The sequence below is a fragment of the Myotis daubentonii genome, chromosome 2, assembly GCF_963259705.1.
Source record: "Myotis daubentonii chromosome 2, mMyoDau2.1, whole genome shotgun sequence".
Classification (NCBI taxonomy): domain Eukaryota; kingdom Metazoa; phylum Chordata; class Mammalia; order Chiroptera; family Vespertilionidae; genus Myotis; species Myotis daubentonii.
Genome location: NC_081841.1, coordinates 122,998,285 through 123,015,368, shown reverse-complemented (window position 1 = coordinate 123,015,368; position 17,084 = coordinate 122,998,285). Strand labels below are relative to the sequence as shown.

At 38.6% G+C, this 17,084-nt stretch overlaps 1 protein-coding gene across 1 annotated transcript in view; it reads left to right on the top strand.

Moving 5' to 3' along the window:
- The window catches only part of KL (klotho), a 53,169-nt gene extending 36,583 nt beyond the window's left edge, over positions 1–16,586 (top strand). Inside the window, exons 2-5 of the mRNA XM_059684432.1 lie at positions 2,880–3,390; positions 4,309–4,577; positions 13,040–14,141; positions 14,668–16,586. Coding sequence (XP_059540415.1) covers positions 2,880–3,390; positions 4,309–4,577; positions 13,040–14,141; positions 14,668–15,005 — 2,220 coding nt within the window. The 3' untranslated portion in view covers positions 15,006–16,586. The remainder of the gene's footprint in view (positions 1–2,879; positions 3,391–4,308; positions 4,578–13,039; positions 14,142–14,667) is intronic.
- Positions 16,587–17,084: the final 498 nt, after the last annotated feature.

The following is a 17,084-nucleotide window of genomic DNA, read 5'->3' as shown; positions in this document are numbered from 1 at the left end:
AGAGGTGCATAAGGCATACGGGCAGTGGGAGGAAGGAGAGACTGTCAATCACAAAGGCTGTTGGGAAAATCATATCAGGAACTCACAATTTCTTATGACTCTGCAGGCCGCCTTCTAGAGCATGTGCTTTTATAAGAGTCCAGTGTCAATTTAAGGTCCCTGAGACTGTGAATGATTAAAAAAACTGGGTTCTGAGGCAGCAATACCATGAGTAGCTTAGTTAAACTCTCAAAAAATGTTTTAACAGCTGTATGGGGTTTCCTAATCCCAGTCAAGTTGACATAAATTAACCATCATACCTTCCAATGTTGCAAATTTATACTTTCTAAATAATAAATACCTTGATATAAGCTTTCACTTGCATCATGTCCTTTAATCCTCATAATGTTCCTACAGGAGAATAGACATTATTTCCATTTTTACAGAGAAATAACTAAAGCTCACACTGGTCATGGATAGAGGACTTGGGATCCAAACCTGTTTCTTCTAATCCAAACCACAGGTCATGTCACTGCATCACATGATTCCTTAACAGAAGGTGTTTCCTTAGCTTCAACATCTTCCTTTTTGGTTTGCGCATCCCTTAGGGGCAGAAAGAATAAATGTTCATGGAGACCCTACCATATGCAAACTTTGCATTAGGTGTTTTATTTAAATTATCCTATTTAATTCTCATAATAACCCCATGAAAGACACAGGGGAGTTAGTCTCACCTTTTCAGGTTAATTAATGTGGTAAAAGACAGATAGCTAAACATGATGGAGCAGGAATTTTATCTGACATCAAATACCACATGTGTATTGCTATACAGCTCAGGTCTTTTGTTTTCTTGCCCAACCCCCTCTGAGCCATGTCAAAGTAGTTATGGTTAGAGTAGTAGTCATGATTGTAAACGATTCTATTATATGACTGTCACTTCAGCTGCCTGAAAAACTCACTCAGATTAGGAAGTTCTTGGGTTGCTCTCACTCTTGCCTGAAGCCCACCCTACCCATTACAGCATTTATTCTGTAGAAGTATGTAAAATTTAAGGCATAATTGTCTTGGGCCTCCAATTGGGCCAAATTAATAAAGTCCCCTGGTCTGAAGCCCTGAGTAGTAGTGTGTACGGCTCTTTCTTTTTTGTTTAACTATTAAATGTCAGGCTGAGATTTCTTGTCAAGTGGGAAAGAAGAGTTGGGTGTCAAAACAGAGGAAGACAGAGAAGGGTAGGAGACATCAGAAAGCCAGCAGTATAGCACAATTAATCTCCAGGTTTTGAATCACATGGACAAACGTCACTATTATTTGGATCAACATTTTATTCTCCATTTTCTTCTTAACATATAGATAGCTGCTTCAGGTCACACACACACAAAATACATTCAATGAAATGAAACATAGGTATTTACTAAGACACTAAAAATGAAAGTTCAACATAAACTATTTTAGTCCACTGAAATGTTTGGCTGAACTCATAAGAATAGTAATTATGCCATTCTTGGGCACCCACACTGAAATAATCAGGAGAAGATTATTCCGAAAAAAATAAAGAGGATATTAGGCATACTGAGTGAAAGAGCCTAGAGAGTAGAATGAAAACTGGTATGACCATTTTGCAGAATTTGGGTCAAACAGAATTAGAATAAGTTTTTAAAGATGATATACTAAGAGAGTAAAAGGCTGATAAACAGCACTTGTATTGCCCTAACAGGTTTGGCTCAGGGGATAGGGCCTCGACCTGCAGACTGAAGGGTCCCAGGTTCGATTCCGGTCAAGGGCATGTACCTTGGTTGTGGGCACATCCCCAGTAGGAGGTGTGCAGGAGGCAGCTGATCAATGTTTCTCTCTCATTGATGTTTCTACCTCTCTATCCCTCTCTCTTCCTCTCTGTAAAAAAATCAATAAAATATATTAAAAACAAACAAACAGCACTTGTATTTTTAGCAAAATAGAGTAAATTGAGGAATTCAAAAGTAAAGAGAAACATAATTCAAGTAAGGCAGGAAACCCCATATTATTCTCACTATTCTTTACCAATAAAAAGGAAACAAATTAAAATAAGAAATCAGAAGTCAATAAGATTTTATGGGAATATAAAATTGGTATTATGGAAGCAAAGCCCATTTCTTTGCTGCAGGAAACTCCAGGCTGAGTGCTGACTAACTACAGACATCATATCTCCTAAAGCTGTATTTTGGTGTGTCTTTTCGTTTTTGTGGGGGTTTTTTTGCTTTGCTTGTACCTTGAATGCTGGGTCTTGCGGGAAGTCAGCACTGTTCCGGACTTCTGGTGGGTGAGCTAAGGTTAGATATTGGAGTTGATCCTTTAATTTATGCACTGATTCTTCTTAGTGAAAAACAAAGATTGTGAGAACATGTGTTAGAAGTTTAGCTCTGAGATATGGGTGCATAATATAAAATTGACTCCAACAATTTGAGTCAACCTGAAAACTCCCAGTCTCTTAGGATAAAAAAATATAATCCTGTTTAGAGATTTCTGGTTTGATCACATTTTGGGGATTGGTTCTTTTCACCAAGCCTATTAATTAAAAAGTACAAAATACAAAGTTAATTAAACAGCAAGATATTATAACATTTTTATTTCATTAATTTTTCAAAGTATTAATAGTAACTACACATTCAATACCAGAAATTCACATTTTTCCACTGGCTGCTGAAAAACAATGGAAATAATTCTAGTCAGGGTAGCAGCTCACTGTTGGCTGACCTGCCTCTGAAGTATTTACTAATTCCTGGTGACTTTTACATTGTGGAGTTAGTCATTAGGTTAAGTTTGATAAGAAACAGATACAACTAGGATTGGGAATTAAAATATGTATTATATGTCTCCTCACAATCATAAATAAATTTATCATTATTTTTCTTTTTCTTTTTTAGGCTCATGCCAAAATCTGGCATCTCTACAATACTTCTTTCCGTCCAACTCAGGGGGGCCAGGTGTCCATTGCCCTAAGTTCCCACTGGATCAATCCGAGAAGAATGACAGACCACAATATCAAAGAATGTCAAAAATCTCTTGACTTTGTTCTAGGCTGGTTTGCCAAACCCATATTTATTGATGGTGACTATCCTGAAAGCATGAAGAATAATCTTTCATCTCTTCTGCCTGCTTTTACTGAACCTGAGAAAAAGTTCATCAAAGGCACAGCTGACTTTTTTGCTCTTTCCTTTGGACCAACCTTGAGTTTTCAACTGTTGGACCCTCGTATGAAGTTCCGCCAATTAGAATCTCCCAGCCTAAGGCAATTGCTTTCCTGGATTAACCTTGAATATAACCACCCTCAAATATTTATTGTGGAAAACAGCTGGTTTGTCTCAGGGACCACCAAGAGAGATGATGCCAAATATATGTATTACCTCAAAACGTTTATAATGGAAACTTTAAAAGGTAGGATTTGGGATAAAATTCTAATTCCTGCCAAAATCCACTGGTAAAACAATCTTTAAGATGATCTGTAATAAACTATGTGAATTTATAGTTTTTAATCATAATATAGAAATTCATTTTGGCAATAATAAGAATACATTTATGTAACGCCTTTCTCATTTGGGGCCTTAAGAAAGTTATATAATTTTTAAACCCACTTTGAAAATCAAAAACTGGGTTATAATGTGTAAAATTACTTGACTTTCAGAGTTACTACTATAGATTTTTATATTACATTAAGGATTTAGTAAATCCCAGAGTATCTAGCTCCCTTTAAATGTTTTTGCGTTCTTATTGCTTGTACTGAGTGAAACACTTAAAAAAAAATTTTTAATTGATTTCAGAGAGGAAGGGAGAAGGAGAGAGAGATAGAAACATCAATGATGAGAGAGAATCATTGATCAGCTGCCTCTGCACACCCCCTCTTAGGGATCAAGCCTGCAACCTGGGCATGTGCCCTAGATTGGAATCAAACCTGGGACCCTTCAGTCTGCAGGCTGACACTCTATCCACTGAGCCAAACTGGCTAGGGCCTGAATGAAACACTTTTTAAAGAAATAAGAATATCAACATTTTCTGGAGAAAATAGTAAGTAGTTCCTGCTTTTAAAAACTGTCTTCATTTTATTGCATCAGGCACAATGTTAGGTGCCTAGGATAGAAAGGGGAACATCCAAAGAGCACCCACTGGAAATAAAAGAAATCCAAATAAAAATTTATTGGAGATAAGCCTATTTGTGAAGACATTTATGTGTAGAGTTATATAGGTTTGATTAGATTCTTTTGTAGGTCGTTGCTCTACCAAACAATGAGCACACTACATAACTTATTTGTTACTTAGTAAAACCCTCACATCTCTTGTCCTCTCCTCCCTTTGCAGCCATCAGGCTGGACGGGGTGGACCTCATTGGGTACACAGCGTGGTCCCTCATGGACGGCTTTGAGTGGCACAGAGGCTACAGCATCAGGCGTGGACTCTTCTATGTCGACTTTTTGAGCCAGGATAAGAAGTTGTTGCCAAAGTCTTCAGCTTTGTTCTACCAACAGCTGATAGAGAAAAACGGCTTCCCTCCTTTACCTGAAAATCAACCCCTAGAAGGCACATTTCCCTGTGACTTTGCTTGGGGAATTGTTGATAACTACATTCAGGTAAGTCAGTTGACAAAACCAATGAACAGTCTCACAAGCCCTATCACTAGTAAGTAGAACCTCCTTATTAGGTTGTCATGCACATTGTTCTTTGGACCAAACACAACTCGGTAAGAGTATTTTTTGGAATGCTGCATCCTTCTTTCCAAAAATCTTCCTAGCGTCACTTTACACTTTAAATCAGCCCCTAAAGGGGAACAAATAAAAAAAGTATAATATTTAAGATCTGATAAGATAAAATACTCTTTTTTAACACAGCAATTTTCAAACCTTTTAAAGCAGTTGAGTTCTTCCATAAATGAGATGTAATACCGAACTCCAAATTATCTGATATCTCAGTGAAGCTGCTAAAAATGAGGCAGGCAGAGCCCTACTGGGATATAGCTTTGGATCCCACAATCTTGCTGAAATATGTAGAGAATGGAAACTCTTGCTCAAAATCATTTTGAGCAATAGTCATTGAGATGGTAAGTAAGTTCCATATAGCAAACCAATATTTATTGAGTTATGTAGTTAGTTTTCAATATTATTGTAATTTTAAAATATTTTAATTTACTTCCTTAAATTAAAAAATTAAGATTTAATTTTTCTTTCAATTTTAAAGAAATTTGTTTTCTGGAGTTTAATTGAATAGTAAGCACTAATTGGGTGCTTAGTAGATATACATATGCTACTATGTTTGAGGGGAGCATACAATGAGATGAGTAAGATATGATCCCTGCCTTGAAAGGAGTCTTGAGTGAAAATGATAGATACACAAATAATATAACATATGCAGAGAGTAGAGTATGAAAATAGACAAAGTTCAGTATCCACAGCAATGGGATTAAGCATGTTGAATGCTTCTAGCCAATTCATTGGTTCTGTAGGGGAGGAACATTAACTTTTTCTCTACTCTTCTGAGTTCTTAGCTAAGAACCCTATAATAAAAGTCAGATTAACAAGAGAAGAACAAACAGAAGTTTATTAACATGTATACCTCATATATACTACATGGGAGATACTCAGTGAAAAATGAATAACTCCAGGGGTGGCTTAGAATTCAGGCCTAAATACCATGTTAATAGGGAAAGGGGTCTCTTAAGGGAGAGTAAATGATTTTTAGAAAACATAACTGGGCCCTTATAAGAATAGATGAGAACTATGATAGTTTGTGGCAAAGTTTGTCTGAGTATGTTGTTGACTTCTAGTCTCTTCTGTGACAAGAGTCAATCTTCCCTGGTTGATGAAATTCTGGGGAGGGGATTTCTGACCTTCAGTTCCTGTTGGAGGATCCATCTTCAGGCAGATAAAGAGAGTGCTGAGGAAGTCTCTCCCTGCATTTGATGTTTTTCAAGTGTCTGCAGCTCAAAATAATCAATACACCAAAGGGGCATATTTTGGGGCAGCATATTCTATTACCCTTCAGTTCAAAAGTATTTGGAAGAATGTTTGGATCTGAGGAAAGTCCTTCTAGTTGAAATGGTTTGCTCTTTTCTTGTAAATATCAAATTATAATCTTTTATTTTTAAGAAAATATATCAACCCTATACTTAATACTTTTTTTTCCTGGTTTGTATTACTCTTATGTCTTTTTCAGACCTCCCATTAGTTTTAGGGGCAGTCTCAGAGATAAAATTCCTTCCTTATAGGTTAGCAAGGATATCAGAAGCAAAACAGCAAATCTTCTCAGCTCCCCCCACTCAGCGGGGTGTTTTCCAGCCTCTTTCCTCTCTCCTACCTCAGCCCACTGATATTTGCAACCTCCCTATTCTAATTCCCCTCCTGCAAGGGGGATAAACTGTGGAGTTTAAGTTAGATGTTAAGGGGCAGGAGTGGTGAAAGTGAGATAGAAGGAAAGAGGGAAAAGGACAAGGGAGGAAGGTAGACTCACACTCTTTCCTTCCTCCCCTTCAATAATGGGGCTGGGTGATATGGTCCCTGTCCCTTGTTCCATCTCTTGACCTCCTGCTTTGCCTAGCTCACTACTGGGCCCTGCATCCCTTGTCATTGAGGGCTCATGCTCCTCTCAGATCTCGGATGGTAGCCTGAGCCTGGGCAGGTAATTCTCAGTTCAGTCCTTTGTGGAGAGACGTCTCCACCAGCATCTCTGTGCAGACAGTGAGAGCTCAGAGACATTGGGAGCCCTTTCATTCTGCTCATTCCCCACCCAAGGGCTGTGTTTGCCTTGGGGACTGGTAAGGAGTGACAAAGTCTTAAGAATATATCTTATTTCCTCAAAAGGGAAGAGAAACATCTGATCAGCTGCAACAAGCATGGCAGTGAGGAGGAATGGAGATGAGGAGAGAACCCCTTTTTCTACTCCTAGAAGCACTTGTTTTGGAATTTGGTCTAATGCCAGACAATCATCAGCCATGGACCTTTCTTCTCAGGTCATTAGCTCAGGGTCCCTACTCCTTCGCCTAGCAGAGCTACCCAGTACTCTCCTATGCAGAATCAGCCAAACAAAAAATTAAGTCACTTTCAACCCCATGGTGAATTTGAACTCCAAAAGCTCTTGAGTAGAAAAAAGCTGCAATTGCTATTTTATTTTTTTGCTTTTCACCATAAGCTATGCATTATTTTGGTAGTGCCATTCCCAAGCTGGCTTCTTAATTGACAAAGTAAAATGAGGATTTTGTTAGGGCAGTTCAGAGGAATGTGGGAGTATGTTTTAATTTACTCTATCCTTTTACTACATTATATTAAAGTCCTGAGAATTGACTTTTAAACCATTGAAATTTATCTTTTCCTCCTGTCTAGCATTTCAAAATCCTAATATTAATGAGGCATACATTTTACTTGAAAAACTTAAAAAATCATTAAGCACACAACCTGTCTGAAATCTGACCTTAGGTTTATTCATATGGATTGTCATTGTGTTTGGACCAAATTTTTCACAACTACTAATTCTCATAGTGAATTAGGTATGGAACATGCCACATTCTGGGAATATACGGCTTCTTTAGCAGTGGTTATGTTAGAAGAAAGTTTCTTCCATAACATATGAAATACGTACTGTATACCTATTCCTTCTGATTCAGCTTTATTTCATTTTTTATTAAGAAACTAGTGGCCCAGTGCATGAAATTCATGCACTGGTAGGGCCCTAGCAGCTGCTGGCTGGGTACTCTCTCCCTTCCCCTGGCCGCCTGCCACCACTGCCACCTGGGGCCTCCCTCCCTTCCCCCAGCCAGCCCCACACCCTGGTCGAACTCCCAAAAGAACTCCTGGTGGAGGGGACAATTTGCATACTATGCTTTTATTATATAGGATAAGTCAATTAATTTAAAGGAGATTAGATGTAATTGTGCCTAAATTTTATTGTTTCTAAATGTTCTGTATTTTATTTATTTATTTATTTATTTATTTATTTATTTATTTATTTTAAATCTATCTTTATTGTTGAGAGTAATATAGATGACTCCCTTTTAAATCCTTATTGTCCTCCTCCACTTGGTTTCCACCCCACCCTAGGCTTTTACCACCCTATTGTCTTTGTCCATAGGCAATGCATATATGCATGTAAGTTCTTTGGTTAATATTTTCCCACCCACCCCAATTTCCTCTGAGATTAATCAGTCTGCTTCATGTTTCCATGCCTCTGGTTCTATTTTATTGATCATTTTATTTTGCTTTATTCATTTATTTTGATTTTTAGATTCAATTGTTGATAGATATTTATTGCCATTTTATTGTTCATAGTTTCTTCTTCCTCTTCCTCTTCTTTTTTTAATATATTTTATTAATTTTTTTTTTTTTACAGAGAGGAAGGGAGAGGGATAGAGAGTCAGAAACATCGATGAGAGAGAAACATCGATCATCTGCCTCCTGCACACTCCCTACTGGGGATGTGCCTGCAACCAAGATACATGCCCTTGACCAGAATCGAACCTGAGACCTTTCAGTCCGCAGGCCGACGCTCTATCCACTGAGCCAAACCGGTTACAGCTCCTCTTCCTCTTCTTAAAGAATAACCTTCAACATTTTATATAATACTAGTTTGGTGGTGATGAACTCCTTTAGCTTTTTCTTGTTTGTGAAGCTCTTTATCTGACCTTCAATTCTAAATGATAGCTTTGCTGGGTAGAGTAATCTTGGTAATAGGTGCTTGCTATTCATCACTTTGAATATTTCTTGCCATTCCCTTCTGGCCTGCAAAGTTTCTGTTGAGAAATCAGTCCTATGGGCACTCCCTTGTAGGTAACTAACTGATTTTCTCTTGCTCCTTTTAAGATATTCTCTTTGTCATTTAAATCATAATGTGTGTTGGTGTGGGCCTCTTTGGGTTCCTCTTGTTTGGGACTCTCTGTGCTTCCTGGACTTGTAAGTCTATTTCTTTCACCAGATAGAGGAAGGTTTCTGTAATTATGTCTACAAATAGATTTTCAATGTCTTGCTCTCTCTCTTTTCCTTCTGGCACTCTCATAATGCGAATGTTGGTACACTTGAAGTTGTCCCAGAGGTTCCTTACACTATCTTCATATTTTTTTGGATTATTTTTTCTTTTTGATGTTCTGATTGGGTGTTTTTTGTTTCCTCATATTCCAAATTGTTGATTTTATTCTTGGAATCTTCTACTGTTGAATTCCTATAAATTATTCTTTATTTCAGTTAGTGTATGCTTATTTTCTGTTTGTTCCTTTTTCAAGTCTTTGGAATTTTCAGTAAGATCCTTAAAAGTCTCACTAAGTCCCTTGAAGCTCCCATTAAGATCCTTGAGCAACCTTATGACTATTGTTTTGAACTCTGTATCTAGTAGTTTGTTTGCTTCCATTTCGTTTAGTTCTTTTAGTTTTTTCTGGAGATTTTTTCTGTTCTTTCATTTGTGACATGTTTCTTTGTCTCCACATTGTGGCTGCTTCTCTATGTTTGTTTCTATGTATTAGGTAGAATTGCTTTATCTCCTGGAATTGGTAGAGTGGCCTTGTGTAGTAGGTGTCCTGTAGGGCCCAGTGGCTCAGCCTCCCCAGTCACATGAGGAGCTCTAGGTGCACTCCTATGTGAGCTGTGTGCACTATCCTATTGTAGTTGAGCCTTGATTGCTGTTGGCATCACTCGGAGGATTTAACATCCAGGCCAATTTGCTTTGAGGTTCAGTTGCAACTACAGTGGAAGAGTTGCTGTGTAGGAGACACCCTTATGGAGCAGGACTTGCTTCAGTGGGGCTTTGGTGCTCACTGAGTCTGCCCCTTGAATGTATCACTTATGGATGTGTAGAGTTATTATCTGGTATTTTCTGAAGCTGCCCACTGGGTGCACTGGCCTTGGGGCCTCCAGGGAGGTGAAAAATCAGCTACTACCTGGGGCCACTCGGCAGGAGCTACAGAGGGATCTAAAGATGGCTGTTACTTGTGTTGGGCTTGGACGTGCTCAGGCAAGGCCAAGCTGTGAAGCAAGGTAGGCTGCTGCTTGTGCTGGATCTTGCTGATGCCAGCTGCTTCTTGTTTGAGAGATTTAAGGGAAGCCTGAGCTAGGACAGGTCATTCATATGGAAAAGCCACTGCAAAAAGTTTGGTTGGGGCTGAAAATTGTATGGGGCAGTCTCAGGGACTGCTCATGGCAGAGCGAATAGTGTGAGCCAGATTGATGGAGACTTAGCTATGGTGCCTGCCAGTCAGCTCTATAATGGGTGAGGTCTCAGCATAGGAACAATGATTGTTGTAAGCACCCCTGTCTGGGAGAAAGCCACCCCACAAGGTCTTGCTCTGATGCCAGACAATCTGGTTCCTTCCCATATGTCCCTGGATCCCCCCACGCTGCTGTCCAAGCATTGGAGCTCAGAAGGAGTGGAACTGTGTAAGTTTATGCACCAGCCCTTTAAGACCATGTGAGAACCACACCAGAGTCCTCAGACAGCCAAGGCCACTTAGAGTGTGAAAGGCCTTGTTGATAGTATGCCGAATGGCCAAGGCCACTCTGAACACAGCTGTAAGGCCACAGTGATCTCACTGTATTCCATGCCCTTCTATAACCCAAATGATGATGTCATTATTGGCAACTAGCCTTCTTTGTCTCTGGAGTAATATACAGATTACTGACCAGCTAGTCTCCTAGAGAGTAGGCTGGGGAGTGGGGTTAGGGGGGGAGGCTAGAGAGCTCAGATGGAGCTGAAAACTCAGACAGAGCTGAGAGCTGGTACTGTTCTGATGTAAAGCTAAGAACTCATAGAGAGCTCAGATATAGCTACTAAGTTAACCAGCCAGTGTGCTGAGAGAGAAGCTTAGAGGTACTATGTGAAGCCACAGAGACCAGCCAGTGTGCTGGGCAGGGGAGAAAGGAGAAGCTACTGAGCCAGAGAGGCTGGAGTGGCTACTAAGGCTATAGCTCTAAGGGAGAGCTCAGATACCACTACATTGTAAGGTGGTGGGTTTAGAGGTAGCATTCAGCTGCTCAGATAAATAGCTGTGGGTACAGAGACTATTGCTGCTTTTGTGGGAAAGATGTATCTGTTCACCAGCTGGTGTATGGCTGCCTGCCTGTATAGGACTGCTGTAAAGAACTCTTTTGGTTAATGGCTATATGGCCACTGGCTTCTGCAATAAAGACTCATTCTTTTTTTTTAAATATATTTTATTGATTTTTTTACAGAGAGGAAGGGAGAGAGATAGAGAGTTAGAAACATCGATGAGCGAGAAACATCGATCAGCTGCCTCCTGCACATCTACTGGGGATATGCCCGCAACCCAGGTACATGCCCTTGACCGGAATCGAACCTGGGACCTTTCAGTCCGCAGGCCGACGCTCTATCCACTGAGCCAAACCGGTTTCGGCAAAGACTCATTCTTATATACATACAACCTCTCATGGCTTCTCCGTTTAAGACCCAGTGTGTAAGAAGACTCAACCCCAGGCAGAGGGACTAGGACCCAACACCTGTAACTAGTGAACAGAAGATAAAGGAGGAACTTGGACTAAGTTCCAACAGTTAGTACAATGGGCAGGGTTCAAGAAGGAACCTGCCCTGGCGTGGTCGGGAAGAATTTAGAAGAATCTATAGACAGCGGTGCACTTGCTATCTCTGACAGAGCAACTGCCTGGGTCTCCAGCAGCCTCCATAAATATCCTGTATTTTTAAGAAATAAATTCCTCTACCCCCAAGATGTATATTTTAGTCTCTATTTTGTTTTCAAATGAACTGAATAAAAGCTGGTGTTTTGGAACAATTATGGTAGAAAAGATACAAATTTAGTCAACTCAGAGTTCTACAAAAATAATCCAAAAATTCTTTCTAACTATGAACACTTTCACTTCAAAAGAGCATGCAAATATTATCTCTTGCAAAGCCAAGGAAACATGATTGGTGGGTACAGCACAGTGGAAAAATACTTCTGACAGCATTCCCACAGTACTAGGGGAAATGCATGTGTGGGTGATCTACACGGGACAATCCTCCAGAAAACGCAATTTCCCCCTGACATGTTTTATATTATTTTCCTTTAGGAACACAGCACCGACCCCTCCAGTGAAACAGCAGCTTATTTGCAACAGTCCCATAAAACTTTAAGGAAATCTCTACTAGAGGTTCAAAACTGGAGTTTGTCTGACCCCTGCTTTTATATAGAGGGTCAAACCAAAGTAACCTTCTCTAAGGAGACTATTTGCAAGAGAAAACAGGTGTAGGCAGTGGGTTTGGGGTGCACTTTCAGTTTGCATTCCCTTCATGGTTTACATATGGAGGGATGATTTTTTCATTATGAGTTTACAATTTTCAATGTCCTGAATACCTATTTTCATTTTGGAAGCTTTGATGTTAGATGTTGAGAACCATATTGTCATGATCATAATAGAAAAACAATTAGGAAATATTTTTAAACTATGTTAAAATATTCCATTATGGATGAATGGCAGTATTGTTTCTTATGTCCATATTCTTTGTCGCTTTCTACCACCAGTCAGATTGAATTTGTTAAATTCTGTCATTAACTCCAAAGCTAACAAAAGGCTACAGTTAAGCTTATTTAGTACCTCCTCTTCTGAGAGCAAATCTGTGTAGAATGTGATTTTTAAAAGCACAATATAATTTTTAAATGTCATTTCAATTTTTTGACTCTAACTCACTTAGGTTTTAAGCTTTGTCTTTTTTATTAAACATTTTTGTAAGTCTCATCACCATAGTGATTTCTTATGTTAAAAGAAAAATGTACAAAAATATTCTGCTTGCTTAACACAGATCAGACATGTGTGAGAATCACTACTACTGTTTGTTATCTGAAGTAAGTAAAAAATTTCAGATTTTTAAATAATATTAAACTATGGGTTTAAATAAGGAGAACTACAGGTAAAACAAATGTGTAAAAAAGAAAGGGTATTTTTTTCTTCAGAAACTCACTATTTATGAAAAATCATTTCAATTTTCAGCTAGAAAGGTTATTATTTTTGCTCATCTTGCTAGCTAGCTTCCTTGAAAGAATTGCATTGAATTACTTTTCTAGGCCTGTCCAGCTGAAGTCATAGACTTATGCTCCCTCTGCTCCTCCTAGGTTGACACCACTTTGTCTCAGTTTACCGACCCGAACGTTTACTTGTGGGATGTCCACCACAGTAAGGGGCTCATTAAGGTGGACGGCCTTGTGACCAAGAGGAGGAAACCTTATTGTGTCGACTTTACTGTCATCAGGCTCCAGATCGCCCTACTCCAGGAAATGCGTGTGACACATTTCCACTTCTCGCTGGACTGGGCCCTGATCCTGCCTTTAGGTGATCAATCCCAGGTGAACCGCACGGTCCTGCACTACTATCGCTGTGTTGCCAGTGAACTCCTGCATGCCAACATAACCCCCGTTGTGGCTCTGTGGCGACCTGTGTTTCCGCACCAAGGTCTGCCGGAGCCTCTGGCCAAGCAGGGCGCCTGGGAGAATCCCCAGACGGCCCTGGCTTTTGCAGAGTATGCTAGGTTGTGCTTTAAAGATCTTGGCTCCCACGTCAAGTTTTGGATCACCATGAACGAGCCGTACACGCGGAACATGACCTACAGTGCAGGGCACAACCTGCTGAAAGCCCACGCCCTGGCTTGGCGCTTGTATGATGAGAAGTTTAGACGCTCTCAGAAAGGAAAAATATCCATAGCCTTGCAGGCTGACTGGATAGAACCAGCCTGCCCTTTTTCCCCAAAGGACAAAGAAGTGGCAGAGAGAGTTTTGGAATTTGACATTGGCTGGCTGGCAGAGCCCATTTTTGGTTCTGGGGATTATCCACGTGTGATGAGGGACTGGCTGAATCATAGAAACAATTTCCTTCTACCTTATTTCACTGAAGATGAAAAAAAACTCATACAGGGTTCCTTTGACTTTTTGGCTGTAAGCCATTACACCACCATCCTTGTAGACTGGGAAAAAGAAGATCCAATAAAATATAACGATTATCTGGAAGTGCAAGAAATGACAGACATCACATGGCTCAACTCCCCCAGTCAGGTAGCAGTAGTGCCCTGGGGCTTACGCAAGGTCCTGAGTTGGCTAAAGTTGAAATATGGAGACCTCCCCATGTATATAATCTCCAATGGCATTGATGATGATCTGCAAGCAGGCCAAGACAAATTGAGGGTGTACTATATGCAGAATTATGTAAATGAAGCTCTGAAAGGTAAGGCCTCCTGAAAACTGTCTCTTGAAGGTTTTGTTACTCAAGGCATGATGCCTGTTAGAAATTCTCAAATTCACAGAGTCACCTTCAGAGAGAAGCACTGTCCATTTCTTGCCACACTGAAAAAGTCCCACCAAGAGTTAGTATTTTCCCCAGAGATAAAGGAGTTTAGCTAAAAGTGGCTTACAACTTACTCTGAGCCTATAAAAGCATGGACCATCCTGTCCTCCATCCTCAGATGGCCTCACAGCAGTCTGATCTGCTTCATGTATGTGAAGATTAACTCAAGTACCTCAGAGTAGGTTTCATTATGTAAAACCTACTATGTTAAATGTAGCTCATACTTTGTCTTGGTATTTGTCTACTTGTCTTTTTATAAAAGAAGACTTTTCTGATTAAATACAATTTAGTCTGAAGTTTTAATAAATGTATTGACATTTTCTCCTGAGGCACCAAGGCCATGTAAAAGTAAAGTGCTATGTGCAAAATATTTTATTAACTATTCCTTGTCCTTTTTTTTTTCCAGCCTACATATTGGATGGGATCAACCTTTGTGGCTACTTTGTGTTTTCATTTAATGATCGCACAGCTCCAAAGTTTGGCCTCTATCGTTATGCTGCCAATCAGTTTGAACCCAAACCATCCATGCAACATTATAGGAAAATTATTGACAACAATGGCTTCCCAGGTGCTGAAACTCTGGGGAGATTTTGTCCAGAAGAATTCACTGTGTGCACCGAGTGCAGCTTTTTTCATACCCGAAAGACTTTATTAGCTTTCATAGCTTTTCTACTTTTTGCTTTAATTATTTCTCTTTCTCTTATTTTTCACTACTCTAAGAAAGGCAGAGGAAATTACAAATAGTCCTGAACATTTTCCTATTCAATTATTTTGAAATAATTATGCACACACGTTAGTTGTTAACCATTTGCACTTGTCAGTGTTGTGAAGCTATAGATTTCATATACTGATTTCTATAAAACCTTTCTGTGGCATGTGACAAAGGTTTTCAAATAAGCATAGATGATTATAAAATCTTGAATAATGTGAATAGTGCCTGGACTTGTTTCTCTTTGAGGGGTGATTAAAAAAACAGACATCATTTCTACAATACACTGTGTAACAAAAGCATGAGATATGACATCCATTCTGTAATATTTAATAGAAATTTAATGACAAGTTAGGCTATTTTTATCTGTGCCCATTCCTAAATATAATGTTTACTTAAAGTAATAATTGCAAGTGTTAGAATACAAAATTAAGTCCCAAGTAACCATCTTCCAACTACCATGATATGCCCAATGGTCTCTGTCAAGAAGACGATAGCATATAGGAGAGATGACAAAGCGCCTGTGGCTGGAACAGTTATTTAAAAAGCAGTGTTTCTGTCAAATGCTGTTAATTTACATATCTGGTTAATGATATACTTGCCAGAGCAAATTACAGAACTTTATATTTCTATGTGACTTTCAAGGCATTCTCTAAACCCTGGGTCCTTGAAGACTTTGTGTCATAAGGGACTTTTACTGAATGCTTGCAGAAAAATAAACATGACTCATGAAATGTTGGGCTCTTCAGGAAGCATAAATCGATTGTGAAGTACATTATACTGCAGTAGCTCCAGGAGGAGGGAAGGAGTAAAAAGTACGTATTATGAGCAACATTATCATTAATTTTATTATAAACCCTTTCATTTTAGAACAGACCTTGAAATGAATGAGGTGACCTTTCTTGAGAGAATAAAAACAAAATAATAATTCATCCTGTGAAGAATGACTTCACTTTCTGCTATTTAAAATGTGCCATAATTTCTCTGAGTTGAGTTTTAAGTATTAATAGATTCAAAAGCATTTGGTCTGATAACACTGGAAATTTTTCTTTTGTGATTGCTGAAGTCTACTTTATTTATTTATTTTGCTGCTACTTCTGTGGGACTAACTTTGAATTAGTTGTGCTTTGAATTTTTACACTGAACTATGCTACTGATTTCCAGAAAGGGTTAAGTCTTATCCTCTAATGCCCTTTAAATAAGTTTTGCTGATTTTCAGACAGGAAAATCTATTACACTAGAGTTGTAGGTGATCTTAATGTTTATTTTATAGATGAACCAACATTGTGCCAGGCAAGATAAACCAACATCATATCAGGCATAACTAATTTTGCTGACACAGTAATACAATGGATAAGAAATATTGTATTGTATTATGTATCATCTTTAGGGGTGGTATGATATTTTTCATTGAAAGGTAAACTTTTGAGTTAATCTTTTAAAAATTGTACTTATTAAAAATGGAAACTAGAGAATCATAGTTTATTTTATGTATGTATTTTTCTGATTAGAAGAGTAATATATATTCATTGTAAAAAACCACAGAAACCATATGTTAAAAAGTGCATATTTAGAGTCACATCATATTGTAAATTATATATCTTTATTAATTTTTATTGTGTGAATTTCCTTTGTCATTTATCTTCAAAAACACCCTATTTTAATAGTCATAGAGTAATTCCACTATATAAATTTATCACAACTTATTTAACTATTCCCATTTATTGACCTAGTTTCTTATTGTTAATTACTGTTAAATAATGGATGTTACTTAAAAATTATTTTTTGCTACAAGCATTTTTTTTGAGTGTATAGAGAAGTAATTACAGTATCTGGGTGACCAATCCCAGGTGAACTGCATGGTCCTGCACTGCAGTTATTTGATAATGGATTATAATAAACTGACCTATAACTTTACTTTCTTTCTGAACCAGATGACCAATTGCTAGATAAATTTCTTTAAAAAAATTTTTTGAGTTGTCTAAACCAAATAGAACACGATTGGAGTGGTGAGGAAATAAGCCTGACAGAAAGAGGGAGCAAACTGCAACATAGGTTGGGGAGAGTGTCCCAGGTTAATCTCTGTAGTTGAGCTGAGAAATAATTTCAGACAC